Source organism: Ursus maritimus, unplaced genomic scaffold, assembly GCF_017311325.1.
Source record: "Ursus maritimus isolate PB19 unplaced genomic scaffold, ASM1731132v1 scaffold_35, whole genome shotgun sequence".
Classification (NCBI taxonomy): domain Eukaryota; kingdom Metazoa; phylum Chordata; class Mammalia; order Carnivora; family Ursidae; genus Ursus; species Ursus maritimus.
This window is the reverse complement of record NW_024426119.1, coordinates 1,292,011-1,308,175: the sequence shown is the minus strand read 5'-3', so window position 1 is coordinate 1,308,175 and position 16,165 is coordinate 1,292,011. Positions and strand designations below refer to the sequence as shown.

The 16,165-nt window shown below is 45.5% G+C and overlaps 1 protein-coding gene across 1 annotated transcript; it reads right to left on the bottom strand.

The window, feature by feature from the left end:
* Nucleotides 1-5,777: 5,777 nt before the first annotated feature.
* Nucleotides 5,778-13,138, bottom strand: LOC103673500 (transmembrane and coiled-coil domain-containing protein 5B-like). The gene is made up of 11 exons (XM_040620665.1): nt 13,104-13,138; nt 12,018-12,167; nt 11,593-11,710; nt 11,237-11,287; nt 10,362-10,430; nt 9,324-9,380; nt 8,810-8,869; nt 8,132-8,196; nt 7,425-7,500; nt 7,095-7,138; nt 5,778-5,976 (listed from the first exon to the last, which is right to left on the bottom strand). Exons 1-11 carry the CDS (start codon nt 13,136-13,138, stop codon nt 5,778-5,780), a joined length of 924 nt encoding a protein of 307 aa, XP_040476599.1.
* Between the last annotated feature and the right edge of the window lie 3,027 nt (nt 13,139-16,165).

The following is a 16,165-nucleotide window of genomic DNA, read 5'->3' as shown; positions in this document are numbered from 1 at the left end:
CAAAACCTTGCAGAGAAGGTAAGTTTCCCATTTCCCAGGAAGTCACTGGTTAGGCTCCAGGCTTACGTTGACTCATCAGGTTCCTAGACCAGAGATACTCACACCATGCCTGGAGAGGCAGGTGGACCTTTCAGCACCTAATCTCAGATTTACCTCTTATTTCCAGACTGCAGTACTGATGTGGTTTTGTTTAAAGGTGAATGCAAATATAGTTCCAGGTGAAACTGGCCTGGAAGGTAAAGAATCTCCTAACCACCTACATTTGCAGCAGGAAAATTCTAGCAAAAGGAAGGAAGGATCCATAGCCAGGAAATTCATCCCCTTTCCCATCAGACCCTCTTGGACTTTCTCCTTCTGCCACATGCCCTGTCCCTCTCTGCTCTATTTGATCCACCCCATCTCACCACCCCCCAAATTGTCATTCTCCTCATAACTGCCAGAAATCACTGCTTTTTCATTTTTCTGTGACTTAGCTCAGTGGGGCTGAAAAATTCAGAACCTAAAAAGCTTCCAGTTAGACCCATGCTTCACCAACCTGCCAACAAAGCTCCCAGAAGCAAAAGAAATCCCAACTCCAAGCAGGGGGTCAGGCTCCTACAGACTGCTGGCTACACACGGGGGCAGCTTTGCCCCCTGAGAGCCACAAGGAGAACGGCAGGGAAGCCTTCCACCAGCTCAAGCAAGCGGAGGGTGCAGCGCCTGCCCATTCATGGTCTCTGTCACAGAGCCAGCAGCTCTTGAGCTCGGGGACGATAGAGCCTTTCAGGATCCAAACTCACTGAACTCCCGCAGGGACAAACTGATGCTGCTGTTTCAAGCTGGCACCCACACACAGGGAGTGATGACCATGGCATCAAGGCAAGGATTTCACTATGTGGAATGTGGGAAAAAGACCCACCATGAACATTTCAACTGGGCTTTGCAAAAGAGCAACCTGCAGGGGACAATGGCACCCCTGGGTTGGGTTGGATTCCCTGTAAGTCCAATTTTGTAATACTACCAGCTGTAACATGAGAGTGACATGGCTGTGTGGGAGGACCAGAGCTTTTTTATGGGCTCCTTACAAGCCACTCCAGGCAAAGCTGCTCTTGGGGGAGTCACCATCCTATGACTCCCTCAATTCAACGCCCTCACCCACCTGCCGGCGACAGTGGCCTTAATATTTCTTTCAGGACCCCCCAGTAGAATCCAGTTCTCTCACCTTGTATTCATACTAAGGTATGGATGGCCCATGCTGCCTTAATAAAGCATTATCCAATGCATTTTTAATTTTAATCATTAAACTAGAGGTAGTATTGAGCTCCAAAGTAGAATGTAACACAGTGACTGGAATGATATTGGATCTCTGTGGTAACTTTAAGCAAGTCATAAAAGAGAGAGGAAAATAAGTAACTGACTACAATTACTGATTCAGTAGTTCTATCTAGCAGACTAATATTGGATTTGGAGATGACTTCAAGGGTCTTTATTACATCCGAAACATGAAAGGCAACTGTCCTAGGGAGTCAAGAGGTGGCCCATGCGCCCTGGTTCTGCCGTATGCTAACTGGATAATCTTGGCCAGTTGACCAAACTATGAAATGGAGACCATATGGAAGTATGCAGTGCTGTGTCTGCAACACCGTAGGCGATCAATACATGTGCTATGGGTATCTCTGAGCCCCAGTTAAGCCAGCGTCTATACTTCAGATAAGCTTCGGAGTTACCTATAACCTTGATGTTGAATGTTGGAATCTGCTGCAACATCCAGAGTCTTTGAGAGACGGTTTATTGCTTATGTCTTGAACTACTCCCCCTTTCTTCTCTGCCTTCCAGTACATTCATGTGCAGTGCCTGGCACATACTAGGAACTCATTAAATATTTGTTGAACCAGGCCTTTAAACCAAACTTCTTTACTCACTCTTAAGAAGTACTGTTTCTTCTCAAGATGATAAGAATTACAGGAGCATCACCCCCTGAGACTCCTGACAAGGAAAAGTGAGGGAATCACTGCCAGTTTCCAAAGGGATCGCTTGGGAAAGGGGAGAGGCCAGGAAAGGGCTGAGACCACTGGGAGGGATGAAGCCTGACAGGCTTGGGAAGGTTACTCCAGGGCTGTTTCTCGCTCATGCAAGGACTTGAGTGGAGGAGTTACGGAATCAAAGAACGTCAGCATGGATGGTGTTAGAAAGCACCCAGAAATCAACCTCAGGCCCAGAAAGGATGTGTGGCTTGTTTAAAATCAGAGAAGTAACACAAAAGCCAGGACCAGGGTCCAAGTCTTGACACCATATTTAGTGCTTTTTTTCAGGCAACACTGGGGCTGGCAAAAAGATATTATAAAGTGCCTTTTTTTAAAAGAGGCATTTCTAATGCTGTGTTTGGAACAGGAGAAATGAAAGAGATATGCCACTTCTTAGGGCATGGGGTGTCAAGTTCATAGATAAGGGTCCTATTTCACTCAACCTTCCTTATCAAGGAAATTGATCTTTTGCATGATAAAGAGGATAGTCTGAAATAGTTAACAGGTAATTAAGTTTTAAGATAGGTGAGAAGATACAAGGAGAGTACCTAATCCATTTAATTGAATTCAAGCCTCCAGACCCAAAGAAATTCCGTTTCAGAATACTTACTGGGAACTTGCAGCTGTTGTAGCAGGCTCCTGGGGGAGAGAGAGGTTAGCCACCTTCAAGAAAGGGTTAACTAGCTGCCTGGGGTCAACAATTATTATAAGACCGAAGGAGACTTCACCCCCAAGCCTCCCTGCTCCAGCAGTTTCTGCTCTACCAGGTGTCTCTGGCATCTAAACAGGCTAATTTATTCCTTTATCGAACTGGGGTTTTGAATGATTGCAGTAGACTAACCTGAAGATGAACCAACAAGATGAAATTGAACCGAGCACGTGGTAAATCCTGCATGTAATCTCTTAATCTGCACAAACACGAAGTAGAGGAGATGTACAGTAAGAATATTCATGTTCAAAAAGGTTGAGGATCTCGGCTGAGGGGCACCTGGGTGGCAAAGCCGACTAAGTGACCGACTCTTGGGTTCGGTTCAGGTCATGGTCTCGGGGTTGTGGGATTGAGCCCCATGTCGAGCTCCCAACACTCAGCACAGCACAGAGTCTGCTTAAGATTCTCTTCCTGTCCTGCTCCCTCAACCCCTGTGCTTGCTCTCACTCACTCTCTCAAAATAAATAAATCTTAAAAAAAGGGGACTTTGGTTAACTCCAAGCATATAGCTTTGTTTGATACAGATGCCAAAATGGCTAATGAACTCTTGGGACGCATCAGGGCTCTGAATAAAGGAGAAGAGAGCTACTGTACTTTGTCAGCCAGACCTCATCTGTAGTATTCTGTTCAGGTCGGTAGGTGTCCAGGGAAGGGTGAATAAGATAATGCAATTCTAGAAGCCATGTCACGTGACAGCTTGAAGGACTGGGGAACGTTCATTGGGAGATGTGGCTTTCTAAGACAGAACTAAGATTTAGCTACTGGATAAAGGCAAACTTGTATCCCATGTAAGGGAATGGAAGCTCCTCGTGGTTGAATACCCTCCGTGGACCTTTTGTGGTGCTAGGCGCTTGGGATTATTTTGTTAAAATCTCTCAAAACTGATGAATTTGGTGGGGCATGGTAAGTCGGATGTCCAGCTCAGCACTGGTCACGTAAAGTAGCAGTGACCCCTCTTCTGCTTCTCAGATTTGGGAATGCTATCCAGGCCGGGCCCCTCTGAGCCAACGTCCTGCTTGGAGGCAGGCTATCTGGGTGGTAGAAAAGCCCATTTGTGCTTTTGCAACATGGCTTTTCAACACAGCTTCAAGTTTCCAAGTCCCCACTGGATGCCGACTGCAAGCATGGGGCTACAGTGTCCTTGTTTCCCAAGCTCCCATTTCGTAGCCAGTCTTGAGTGTTGGGATGCTCCCACGTCTACCTAGGATGTGTCTGTGGGAAGGGCTGGGCACTAGAGGAGAACCTGGGAGTTCCGTGAACTTATGAGGCATTGCGTGACTGGAGATGGCACAGGAATAATACTCTGGGTATACGTTTCTTGGCCAGTTGCAGCCATTTTCTTCACATATATCTACAGTCTTAGAATCACTCCAGTGCTGAAACCCTCCAGCCTAAAGAATGCTTCTGCCAGTGAATAGTATCAGCTATGGTGCTGGCAGAAACCAGAATTGAACTTGGAGAATTCCAATGAAGAATTTAATGAGGGGACCGTTCGTTATAAAGGTATGAGCGTGGAATCAGCAGAGGAACTTCAGATGCACCAGGCACACTCCAAGGTCAAGGCTGTGTACTTGCTGTCTCCCTGTCAACTACAGCACAACCTCCCCACCCTCCAAAGCCCCCGCCATCCACATGGCTTCCTCATCTCATTCAGGCCTTGGCTATCTTGCTACCTTGTCAAGTGATCATTGTAGCTGCTGCTTCTCGTCATTCCCTCCCTCCTCCCCCACCTAACCTTTTATAGCACCTAATATCATCTGTCATTTCTATATTTTAATGATCGATTAATTGCCTCTACTCACTAGAATCTGGGCAGAGATTTTTGTTTTGTTCATTGCTATAATCCCAGTGCCTAGAACACTGTCTGGTCCAAGGAAGAGTCTCAATAAGTATTTGTTGAATTGATGAATACTAATTGTACTTATTAAAGCTCATAAAGAGAATTGTCCCCAAAGTGACAACAGATCCATCTTTTTGTTTCAACTGGCCGATCACATTCCTGCCCTCTTAGGGGAAGCCCGCTGGAACGCAAAGAGCTTGTGTATGGCCACAAGAGGGCGCTGTTGATCAGTTTTTCATTTTTTAGGGGTCATCCTGAGACCTTTTTCACCTTCTCCTTCCCAGACCCCAAAAGAAAAGGTGGGGCAGGGTCACGTCTACAGCCAAAGCAAACATACAGTGTATCTCTGCCATTCTGGCATTGCTGTGCAAGTAAAATGTGGTTAAAACCTGTGTCAAGAATGGTCTCGAAAGGACAAAATGTCATCAGAAAGCGAGAGCCTGACGAATGTATAGGAGGAAGGAGAAGTCAAAGGTGCAAAGAGTATTCAGAAGAAGGCAAGTGAAGCTGTCTCAGGTCCGGAGGGATCAGAGGAGACATTATGGGAGAGATGGCATTTGAATTAGGATTTGAATGATAGGAATGATAGGTAGGTGCAAAATCGTGTTTTGCTGATTTTACATACTACATTTTATATGTCACTTGAATTTTAGGGTAATTTTCTTCTCAGTTGACAATGAGTAACCATCTGTGCACATGAAAAAAAAAAAAGATTAGCTTTTAGGGACATCCACTCCTCTAATACATAGTGAGATATAAAAACCTTTAGGAAGGACAATAGGTTGTTAAAATATTGACTGAAAGCAAGCCTTATACCCACCCCATGATCCTCAGCTGACTAGTCTGTGTGCCCACTCCAGAGGACGTGGGGAATGTTACAAGTGAGGACAAGATTTTTCTCTCTACTGTTCCTTCAGTGTGGAGCAGAGAATGCAAGTCCTCTAAGTGCAGCTTTTCTCAAAACAGGTGGAAACTGTGAATGTCTAATGAGGCCCCAGGATTCCAGACCAAATTCACAGACCAACAGAGCGAACACTGGTCAAACATATTCTTTATTTAATAGAGAGCCACTGCAAAGGGAAAGCAAGGGAATAGAATGAAATGAAGATGTCAGATGTCCAAGTCAAGGCTCCCACTTCCTTCTTGACCCATCCCCGATTCGGGGCTACAGCCACGTTCCCCTTCTCCTCTGGGTGCCATGTGGAGCCCCCCACATGACTTCAGACTAATGTGGTAGAACTTCTTCCACCTCTAGAGTGAAGAAGGGAAATAAGACCTCCCTCAGCCTCTTCAAGGCATCCCTGCTCATTACCATGGGGAGGGCATCCACAAGAAGGTCTGGGTTTATGTACTGCAGGTGGAAAAGCGCATAGCCCAGCAGCCTAATGAAGATCACGACCATGAAGACTAGACACCTGAAATGTCTGAAAAGAGACATTCTCGGTTAGCCCGGGGGAAAGGGACAGCCCAGGATGCAGCTGTAGGAGGTGAAGCTCACATTCATAAATAACTGAATTGCTTTCTTCAGGCAAAACTGATGGGGAATGGAGACACAAAGGATGAGGGTAGGGGATAGGTGATCGCAGAAAAAGATCAGTGTCGTGGTTAGGCATTGCGTATGGCTCTCCTGACATGTAAGCCCTCTGACGGAACAGATGTCCATATAGAAAGAAGTTGGAGGTGCAAAAGGAGATTTTCCAGCTACTACATATGGGGCGGGCCTTTTGGGGGTTGCCAGAAAATGTTCAGGACTGTCACACCAGTGAGTCTCATGACCAGTGGTCCTCTGCTGGTCTACTACCGCAAGCAGTTCTAGAATAAGATTGAGACATCTCTGAGGTGAACATCCAGGCAAAGTCTTTAGGATAGGTTCTTTCTAAACATCAAGTGTCAAAAGAGACCAAGTTAAACAATAAAAGGGGTGTGTGTGTTTGTGTGTGTGTGTGTGTGTGTGTGTGTGTGTGTGTTTTCTTGTGTGCTCCCAAGAAAATTTCACACTGAAATCTGGTCTAAGGCCTTCAGTCTTTAGTTATATTGAAATGTCATAAATTGAAGCTTTTCATTAAAGTGCCACATGGAGCACTTCAGAGTTTGTCCCCTTGTTTCAAAAATTGAGAAAGAAAAGGCATAGAGAGTTTAGGTGATTTTTGTTTTCTAAAATGTTACAGCCTACAGTAAAAGAACTGAGAAAATTAATGAGCCTGAACTATCTTCCCAGCAAAGATATAGCAGAGATGATCACATTCAGGATCTGAAAAATAGAAAGGGGTCATACCAAGAACCATAAGACTGGAAATGCAAAGTAAAATGCAACCTGCAGCCGTCATATTGAAGAGACAGCTACTTTTTCCAGCCACCAAGTTCTGCGTAACTCTGGTGTTGAGGAAAGGAAGGGAAGAAGAGTTGGGAGAAATCTGGGGCTGCCTGGTATTTTCTGGTTCGTGGGCATTTTTATCCTATTCCTTATGCCCCTACCAAGTCACTCACTCCTGCAGAGTGAGTGTGGCCTACATTGGGTAAAAACCAAGATTCTACCACTTACCTGTACCAAAAGATTCTCTTCTGTTTCTTAATGATGGTCTTCTCCTATGGGAAGTGAGAAAAGCCACAGCTGTGCCTGTCCATGTGGTCACAGAGAGGCAGTGTCGCAGGGTAGCCAAGGGCCACCCAGGAGTCAGGAGCCAGGTTGTCTGGATTTGAATCCTGACTCTGCCACTTCCTAGCTGCCATAGTGTGGAACGAGGTACTGAACTTCATGATGTCCTAACTCTAGGTTTATTAAAAAGGGGAGGGGATGTGGGGAGCAAGGAGAGAGAAGCCAGGGGAGGGAGGGAATAGGGGAAAACTCCGGTGTGGGACAAGGAAGACTTACCATGTTGCTTTGGATGGTCTCTACCAGAATTGATCCAGGTTTCACTATTTGGGAAGAGTTGTTCTGGGCTTTGAATCTGGGTGAAAAAGATCAGATCCAAGAATGATATAACATAATCTGAGGGGCTGATGAAAAGTGCTTTTCTAAGTCATACAACATTGATGATTTATTTCCCAGATTCTTAATAGCATTCATAGTGTTCAACGTTCGAAACTCATAACTGCTCAACATGCAGAGATACCAGGAAAATGTGGCCCATTCTCAAGGGAAAAGACAATCAATGAAGAATAACCCTGACATAACCCTAATGTTGGGTTGAAACTGCAGAAAGTCTCACACATATATGGTCACCTGACTTATAAAACAAGGCACCACTGAAAATGCATGTTCTCGTAAATAAATTGTGCTGGGTCAATAGGCTTTCCCCATACAAAACCATGATCTTGATCTCTACCTCACACCATAGAAGAAAACAAATTCCAGACGAATGCAAATCTAAGTGTGAATGGTAAGATAATTTTAAAAAATTGTAGGGGAAAGCATAAGAGAATAGTTTTATGACCTAAAGAAAGGACTAAGCAAAAAAAACCCAAAAATCAAAAACCCCAGAGAAAAACAAAAACTGGTCCGAGAAGCCCTGCGCCCTTTCAAGACGTCCTGGGGACCGTCACTGCAATCTAACAGGGATATCATTTTTCCAAACTTACACTTCTTTTTCAAGAAGCAGCACCTCTTTTTCCTTTTCCATCTGCCTCAGAATTTCCTGGTATTTCTTCCCATGGAAACAGAAAAAATTGTTATGATGAAGAATTTCCCCATATCTCCTCACGATGTCATTGATGATCTTCCTAAAGCTAAGGCCTAAAACTAAGTCCTAATACTCCAAATAGTGCATGTGTGAGTGTGCAAATAGTGCATGCATGAGTGTGCAAATAGTGCATGCATGAGTGTGCATACACGAGCAGGGAGGTGCTCTGATATAAATTGGGAGATACTGGGAAGATGGATATATATGAAAAGAAAAAAAGAGTTCTTGCTTTGTAGTCTGCTTGTATTCAGATCCCAGCTGTGATGCTTACTGTTGTGTTCTCAGGGCACATTACCTATCTCCCCTAAACCCCAGTGTCCTCTTATTATAACAATATCATCCCCGTAGTTTTACTGGACAAATTAGTGTAGAAAAATACTCTATGTTGAGAGCTTAAAAATTATGTGCCAATGCCTGGCACAAAGTAAATCCTTAACATACATCTGTTTTGTTGTTGTTGCTGTTGTATAAAAGGCATTTTCCCAGGTGGCAGATTTTAGCCTAATGAGAAACCAAGGAACCCGTGTCTTTGGAGAAATTCTGCCTCTACTCTGACTCGCCCCTGCAGGCAGTGTACCTTTATGTAGTGGGCCTGGTCCTCACAGAGCTGATGCAAAGATTGGTAGTCGCTTTCTATCTAGAAAGAAGAGAAAATTAACAAATTTCATCAGAACCGAGCCTGGGCTGCTTCTGGGGACCCTAACTGGTGCATTGGACATTTGGCTGGTTACTTAGCAACTTCTAATTTTAAGGGAAAACAAGCATATCACAAATCAGTGATCTCATCATTCATGGGCACGGTATAATTTTGAGCCAAACAAAAATTGTTTGCCCAGGTTTTCATATCCCAGGTTTGGGATTCAGCAATGGTGTTTTGAATATTGGAGGTAAAAGGGTGTTTAAGAAATGGTGAAACCAGTACTTCTGATATAAGCTTTCTTGCCCTTCACCTGCACGTGAATCAGAAATTCCTCTGCCAGGTATTCTTGCTCCTCCCCATCCCATGCCTCCGGCTGTCCTATTTCTAAGACTTGGGGTGCTCTCCCATTTATATCCTGGACAGACCCTCAGTGAGGAGACACTGCCTCTACCTTGAGCAGTTCCTTCTCTTGCTTTGCACAGGATTCTGTTGACTTTTGTAGTCTCACCTGGAAGACATCAGAAGGTTAATAACACTCTTTTGTGGAAGACAAATGGGTAATGATTACCCTCTCTCCAGACCAGCAAATAACACCATAAAAATGGCCATGATGTATTGAGAGATTGAGGACACATTTTCACAATCTGGGATGGGCACTATCATTAGCCCTATCTGATAGAGGTGGAGACAAAGGCAAGAAGTTAAGTGCTCAGCTTCTTTAAAAATCACATGATGGCAGAGCTGACATTTAAGCCTTGGTCATCTGACTGCCTGGTCTCTGAGCCTTACCACCCTCCTTCCTCTAGCCCAACTGACCAAAGCTCACAGGCCTCTTTCTCCCTCTTATCTTCCAGAGGGTGCACTCACATAAATCTGCTGAAAGTTTCCCAACAGGGTTTCTGTCCTCTATGGGGCATCCAGTTCATTCATTCATTCAACAAATATTGAGCACCTACTATTGCCAGGCAACGTTCTAGAAAGAGGAGTGAGCAACATAGACAAAGACTGTCGCCCTCGTTGGGTTTACCTTCTAATAGAAGAAAAAGATAAACTACATTTTAAAAGTAAAACCTTTTTGGACTGTAAGCCATGGGTCGGACAATGAGATAAGATTATTGACACATCTCTGTATAATTATGGAAGTTCATATTCTCATCCTACCTGAATATCTGTATTGTTTGTCATTCAGAGCCTAAGCTTCCTGGCAGGTCCTGATGTGCCTTCAGCACGTGTGTTCTAGTGACTGATGGGTGATGAGGTCTTGAGCAATCCCCTCTACTTTGATGACATTGAAGTTACTCTGCAGTTACCTGAATAGTCATGTTATGACTGCCCCACAGGTCATGAGGTAAAGGAGAGGGAATGAAAGACATTGGCTTTCCTCTGAGAAGCACACAGACATACCTAGCCCGGGAGAGTCCTTGAAAGCAGTTCCTCCCAAACCTAGACACATCTCCCAGAAGATCTCTAGGTTTGCTCTTCTACTCACCTTCAGTTCTGCCAACATCTGCTTTAGGGTTTCTTTATTAAAGCCATCGTTCTTATGTCTCCTTGAAATCTGAAATCCCCAAAACCATGAACTGAGTGAGGCACACAGACATTAAAAGCTAGGGTAGTGGCAAACTTTGGGGTCTCGGGGCTATGGAATGGTGGTGGTTAATGAATTTAGATCCCAGGTAGAAGCTTGATAGAAGAGTGTCTCCTTCGTGTTGTGGGAGCTGCCTGACTCCAGGCTGGCGGGATAGACCTTTTTGTTCCCATAGGCCATGAAAACAACTGCCCAGGGAGCAAGGAGGAAGACAGGGAAGAGAGGAGGAGGCAGAACAATTGGGGGAGGGAGGGAAAAATCTTTTCTCCTATAGTCAGTCTCTTAGCTCTCTCAGCAGATCTGTAATCTCAGGGAACAAATGGGGGTGTTCATCAGAGTTTGTCCTAAGAGATGCAGTGGGTGGCGGAGGGGACAGAGCACACCTACGTAGCCGGTCACTACTTCTGGGGTCTTTTTTTTTTTTTTAACATTTTTTGTTTTTAAAGATTTTATTTATTTATTTATTACTTATTAATTATTTATTTAATTCATTTAAAGATTTTATTTTATTTGAGAAAGAGAGAGAGAGCACGCGTGCCCAAGTAGGGGGAGTGGCAGACAGAAGGAGAGGGAGAAGCAGGTTCCCCACTGCGCTGGGAGCCTGAGTCGGGACTCGATCCCCTGGATCATAACCTGAGCCGAAGGCAGACGCCTAACTGACTGAGCCACCCAGGCGCCCCATTCTTGGGTCTTTCTGACTAGAGAGTTCAGGAGTTCAGATGGTTCTGTCAAGATTTCCTAAGAAATGAGCCTCTATCAAGCATGGCCCACCTTACCTTCTTCTGAAGCTCCACCACATTCCTGCTTAGAATCTTGTTACTTTTTTCCTGTGGAAAGGAAGAAGTGAAGTGGATAGATCAGCTGTTTCTGTACTTTCCCTCTCCGTGGGTCTCTACGATATGGTCTGGGGGTAAGTGTATCAAGGGGAAAAGGACACTCTGGCCCCACACAGAGGAAATGGGAAGAGAGCCCAGGCCTGGGGCCCCCATGCCAAGTGCTTCGTTCTCAGAGCACTCTCGTCTGATTTCTGCAGACACAGCAAGGGCCATGGAGGATGATCCCCTGGGAAAGAGAGCAGCAGCAAACTGCAAGCCAAATGCACCACAGGGTCCTTTTCTAGACACCCTCTCACCAGCTTTGCTGTCTCTGATTCCAGGGTCCTCAAGGTTTCCTCCTTCTCAGACGCGATATGGTTCAACTCCTCCCTCTCCTTGGCTCGTCCTAGTGACAGCGCAATCTCTCCTTCCAGACTGAAAAATATGGACACTCAGATATAGATTAGTCATAAGGAAGCCTCCCGCACCCCAGCTTAAGAAGCCAAGGTCTCGGGGGGCCAGACTGACTGCCAGACGCAGTGGCAATACAATGTCAGTCTCATGTGGAAATTTTAATGCAAAAATCTATACATAAGGCCTCTGGAGGCATCAGAGTTCATGCTTCAGAATTTAACACACCAAGATTTATCAACAAAAAGGAAACCTTCCTCCCACCTTCTCTTTAGTCCAAGGGCCATTCAGTTAAGAAGAAGCCCTTCCCTCACCAACTGCAGAGCCTGACCTTTGAATAGCTTCTTCCTTCTCTTGAATTTTTCTGAGAAGAACTTGATTTGCCTCATCCAGTCTCTGCAGGTCCTTTTCAAGGTCTGAGTTCAGGTAGTCAAGGTTTTGTTTTGTGACTTCTAATTTCGGTATTTCCATCATCTCCTGCCTACAGGAAAATCATCTGTCTTACTGAGCTCAGGACAGGAAAACAGAGGAGCCCTGAGAAGATTTCCCCTGGTAATCTCATCATCCCCCATCTTCTGCTGCTACTATGTCTAAGCAGCCCTATGTTGTCATTTTCTATTATAAATTGATTTCTGTAGTGTTTTGCATAGAATAAATTCCTGGAGTCAGATCACATTTTAAAACATTTTTTAAAGATTTTATTTATTTATTTGAGATAGAGCGCGATCAAGAGAGCAGGAGCAAGGGAGCAGTGGGAGAGGGAGAAGCAGACTCCCTGCTGAGCAGGGAGCCCAATGCGGGGCTCGATCCCAGGACCCTGGGATCATCACCTGAGGTGAAGGCAGACTCTTAACCACTCACTGGGCCACCCAGGTGCCCTTCAAATCACATTTTAATTTTAAATATTATAAATGGAACCCATTAAAACACAAACCTTTTATAAAGCAGAAGAAAAAATTTTTTTCATATGAACAATTACGTTCCAACTTACTTATTTTTAAAAATTTTTTATGGAGTATGCGGAATCCAAACTCCACCTATAAAGCGTTTCAAGATCTGCCAGGGTGAGGGGATTTCTTCAGTTCCCTTCTGTTACAGCCCCCTGAGGAGTTTATGCTGCATATTTTCTACCCCAGTCAAGTAGGCCCACAGGCTGGGTGGGAGGCAGGGGGTGGGAGAGGATCTTTTTTCCAAATAAGACTGACCTGCTTTTTGAGGCATTAGCTATTTCTGAAAACCCCACCATTATTAGTATGAGGAAGTCCAAAGATCTGAAACTGAAGTCTTTTCTCCCCGGGAAGGCCCCCGGGGCCTGAGGAGATATGTCCTGCATCATGGAGGTTCTCCTCCCTACTGCATGGGGCAAATCCTTCCCATAGTAGCCCCTCTGCTGAACTTCATCATCCTCATTACTTACACATCACCCAGTGGGTCCTGTCCAGCCGCTTCCATTGTGGGTTTCCTAAAATGTTAACACACACACATTTATTATGGAAACATAGCCCCTAATATCCAACATGGTAACATTGCCCCACACTGGCCCAGGAAGGAGCAGGCAAAAGTTTGACCAGGCAAGACAGAACCGAGCAGACACCCATGCCTCCTAGACCCTCCTGCTTTCCAGGATCAGCTGCAATGTTTTACTGAATTCCAGTAATCCAGATTGTGTTTTAACTTGAAATGGCCTGAGCGAATCCCACTGGAGTACAGAAATCTTCTCATTTTCACACTTTTTCACATTTGGCTACCTTTCCCTTTCCTGGCCTGCACTTGTCTGGTCACAGGTAAAGCACTAAGGGCACTCGAGCTTAGGTCTACTGGCAGATGCACTGAGAGTTTAGTTCTAACCCAGATCTCCAGGGAAACTTAGGAAAAAATAATAGAGCGGAGCCAGAGGGTGCCGTAGTAGAGCTGGCTCCCTGATTTCTAGGTCTATTGCCATCTGAGTTCTAACAAGCTCTAGATGTCACAGGCTGAGTCGATTCTGAAATAGCAACCAAAACAGCACGGTGGACAGCAGGACACAGCGACCAGCAGGAAGAAACAAATGTTGGGCTCCCAGGGATGGTGTCTCCTAACCACTGCCCCAAAACTAAAGTTCAGGACGGAAACCAGTCCAAGAAAAGCAGAGTTCCAACCCCCTCCTCTCATGTGCCACCTTCTCTTCTTTTCTCTTTCCTCTGAAGCTTTTTGGCTTTAATTCTCTTTTTCATTCCTTCTCGCACCTCCCTCCCTTTTCATCACTCCCCTGCATTTGTCCTACTCTCTTTACACACGAGGCATCCCAGCGTTTGATGATGCCCTCTGAACTCACCGTCTCTTCCCAACTGAGGTTTCCAACCGATTGTGAGCTTTCAGAAAAGGTATCTCCTTGCTGATTGAGTTCTCCACATATCACCAGATCCGTCCTCTCCAGCAGGGTGGGGCAGCATGTCATAGTGGGTGGGGGTGGGGGCGGCAACAACTCCCCGTCACCCCGGTAGGCAGCGTGGGAGCAGAGTTCAGAACTTCAGGGCAGGGGCGCCTGGGTGGCTCAGTCGTTGGGCGTCTGCCTTTGGCTCAGGGCGTGATCCCGGTGTTAAGGGATCGAGCCCCACATCAGGCTCCTCCGCTGGGAGGCTGCTTCTTCCTCTCCCACTCCCCCTGCTTGTGTTCACCTCTCGCTGGCTGTCTGTCTCTGTCAAATAAATAAATAAAATCTTTAAAAAGAAAAAAAAAAAAAGAACTTGAGGGCAGTTTGAATCTCTTCCTACACAACAGTGAGATCTGTGGAACACATTTCTGGAGACAGGGCAAATCCCTTCTGAGATGGCGGTCAGCTCTACAGAACACGTTTCTTCACGTTGCCAAGCCCCTAGGCCTAGTGACAGTTGAGATCACTCTCATTTCTCTTCCTTCTTCGACTCCTTGTGATATGTGTGCAGGCTGCTGCACCCAAATCCAAACTCTGCATTTCTCTTGAAGGCATCTGAGAGCTCTGGGGTATGGGGTAGCAAGGGCGGAGAGCAGGCCCGGAGGAATCAGAGACGTCTTATCTAGGGGCCAAGCAAGCCCTCCTTCTCACCAAGTTGGACTCTCGGGGCTACAGAACAAACTCCTTTATGTTCCCTGAGCTGGCACGGCCAAGACATCGGGAAGGAAAGGTCTGCTGTTTCAAAGATGGAGGGTATGGAGGTGGAAGGAGGAGCGTTAGGTCCCAAAACCTGATTCCACTGCCTCCTCCTTCAGAATTCCTCCTCATTTTCTGGGGTCTTAAGTTACTGGAGCACTGGATGGGACTTGACACACAGTGTCACCCTGCTAGGCAGTTCGGGATCCTCTGACTGAGGTGAGGCAGTATGCAGAACTGGAGAGAGATCAGTGAAGGTGTGTACTTGGCTTTCAGATCCACCCACTGCTGTCCCTTGCATTCATTTCACTCCTCCATGACGTCAGTGTAACCTTTTCCGGCAGAATTGTGCTAATCTCAAATCCCTGGAAAGGCCTTACAGAACATATCCCTGTCTCTCCAAGAAGTTATCTCTCCCACACAATAATATCTGTCATAATCGTATCCATCCTTCTCAGCTCAATTCAAATGCTGCTGCTTCTATACCTTCCCAGATAGCAGGCCTCCAATCCCAGCAGAATGAATCCCTCCAACCTCTATTCTCCTCTTTTGGTGTTTTATATTGTTTTTAGGAAATGTGCACACACTGGTCTTTATTCCACAATTAGGCTAAAAACCCCTTGAGAGAGTGTGCTTTAATCAAAGCCATTTTGATTTCCCTCCCCAGTTGAGCTCCAGGAGAGCCATTTACTTGGAATTCAATGGGAATGTTGCCCCCTGAAGTTGTTCAAGAAGGGGGTGGCTTCGAAAATGGAGAGTGGAAATAAGCTGGCTAGGGGCAGAGAGCACCTGAGTGTCATTCCATCCTGGCATTTCAGAGTTGTGTTACCTTGAGCAAGTTACTTGATCTCTCTGAGCTCTAGTCTTCTGACCTCTGAGATGGGCATTATTCCTACTTCACAAATTTGTGGTGGAGATGAAATGAAATAATATACGTGAAGCTCTTAACACAGTGTGTGGCACTTAATTCTCTTAATTAAGTGGAAGCGCTTCATTCTCATCCATTCTCCAGCACAACACATTCTCCACTTTTCTGTCTTATATTACCTTTTCACATGGCGTTAAGGTGAATGTTTTTTGAAGAAATGAATGAATAAATTACTCCTTCCACTCCCTTTATCTAGAACAGGTGTTATCTTCCCTTTGCTTCTTACACCTGAGAGGCTCTCACCTGTATTCCCCGATTCGTACACTGTCATTAGCAGCACCGCGCACCATAACAGAATTCTCAACAGAGGGCCCCGACCCCCCTGAGGCTGGACTTCGGTCATCAGGGAGGCAATCTGAAAGCTGCTGCCAAATGCCCCAGAGCAGTAGTTGCCTCTGCTTGAGAATCACCGATGAAGAACATATTTTCTACACCAAACTGC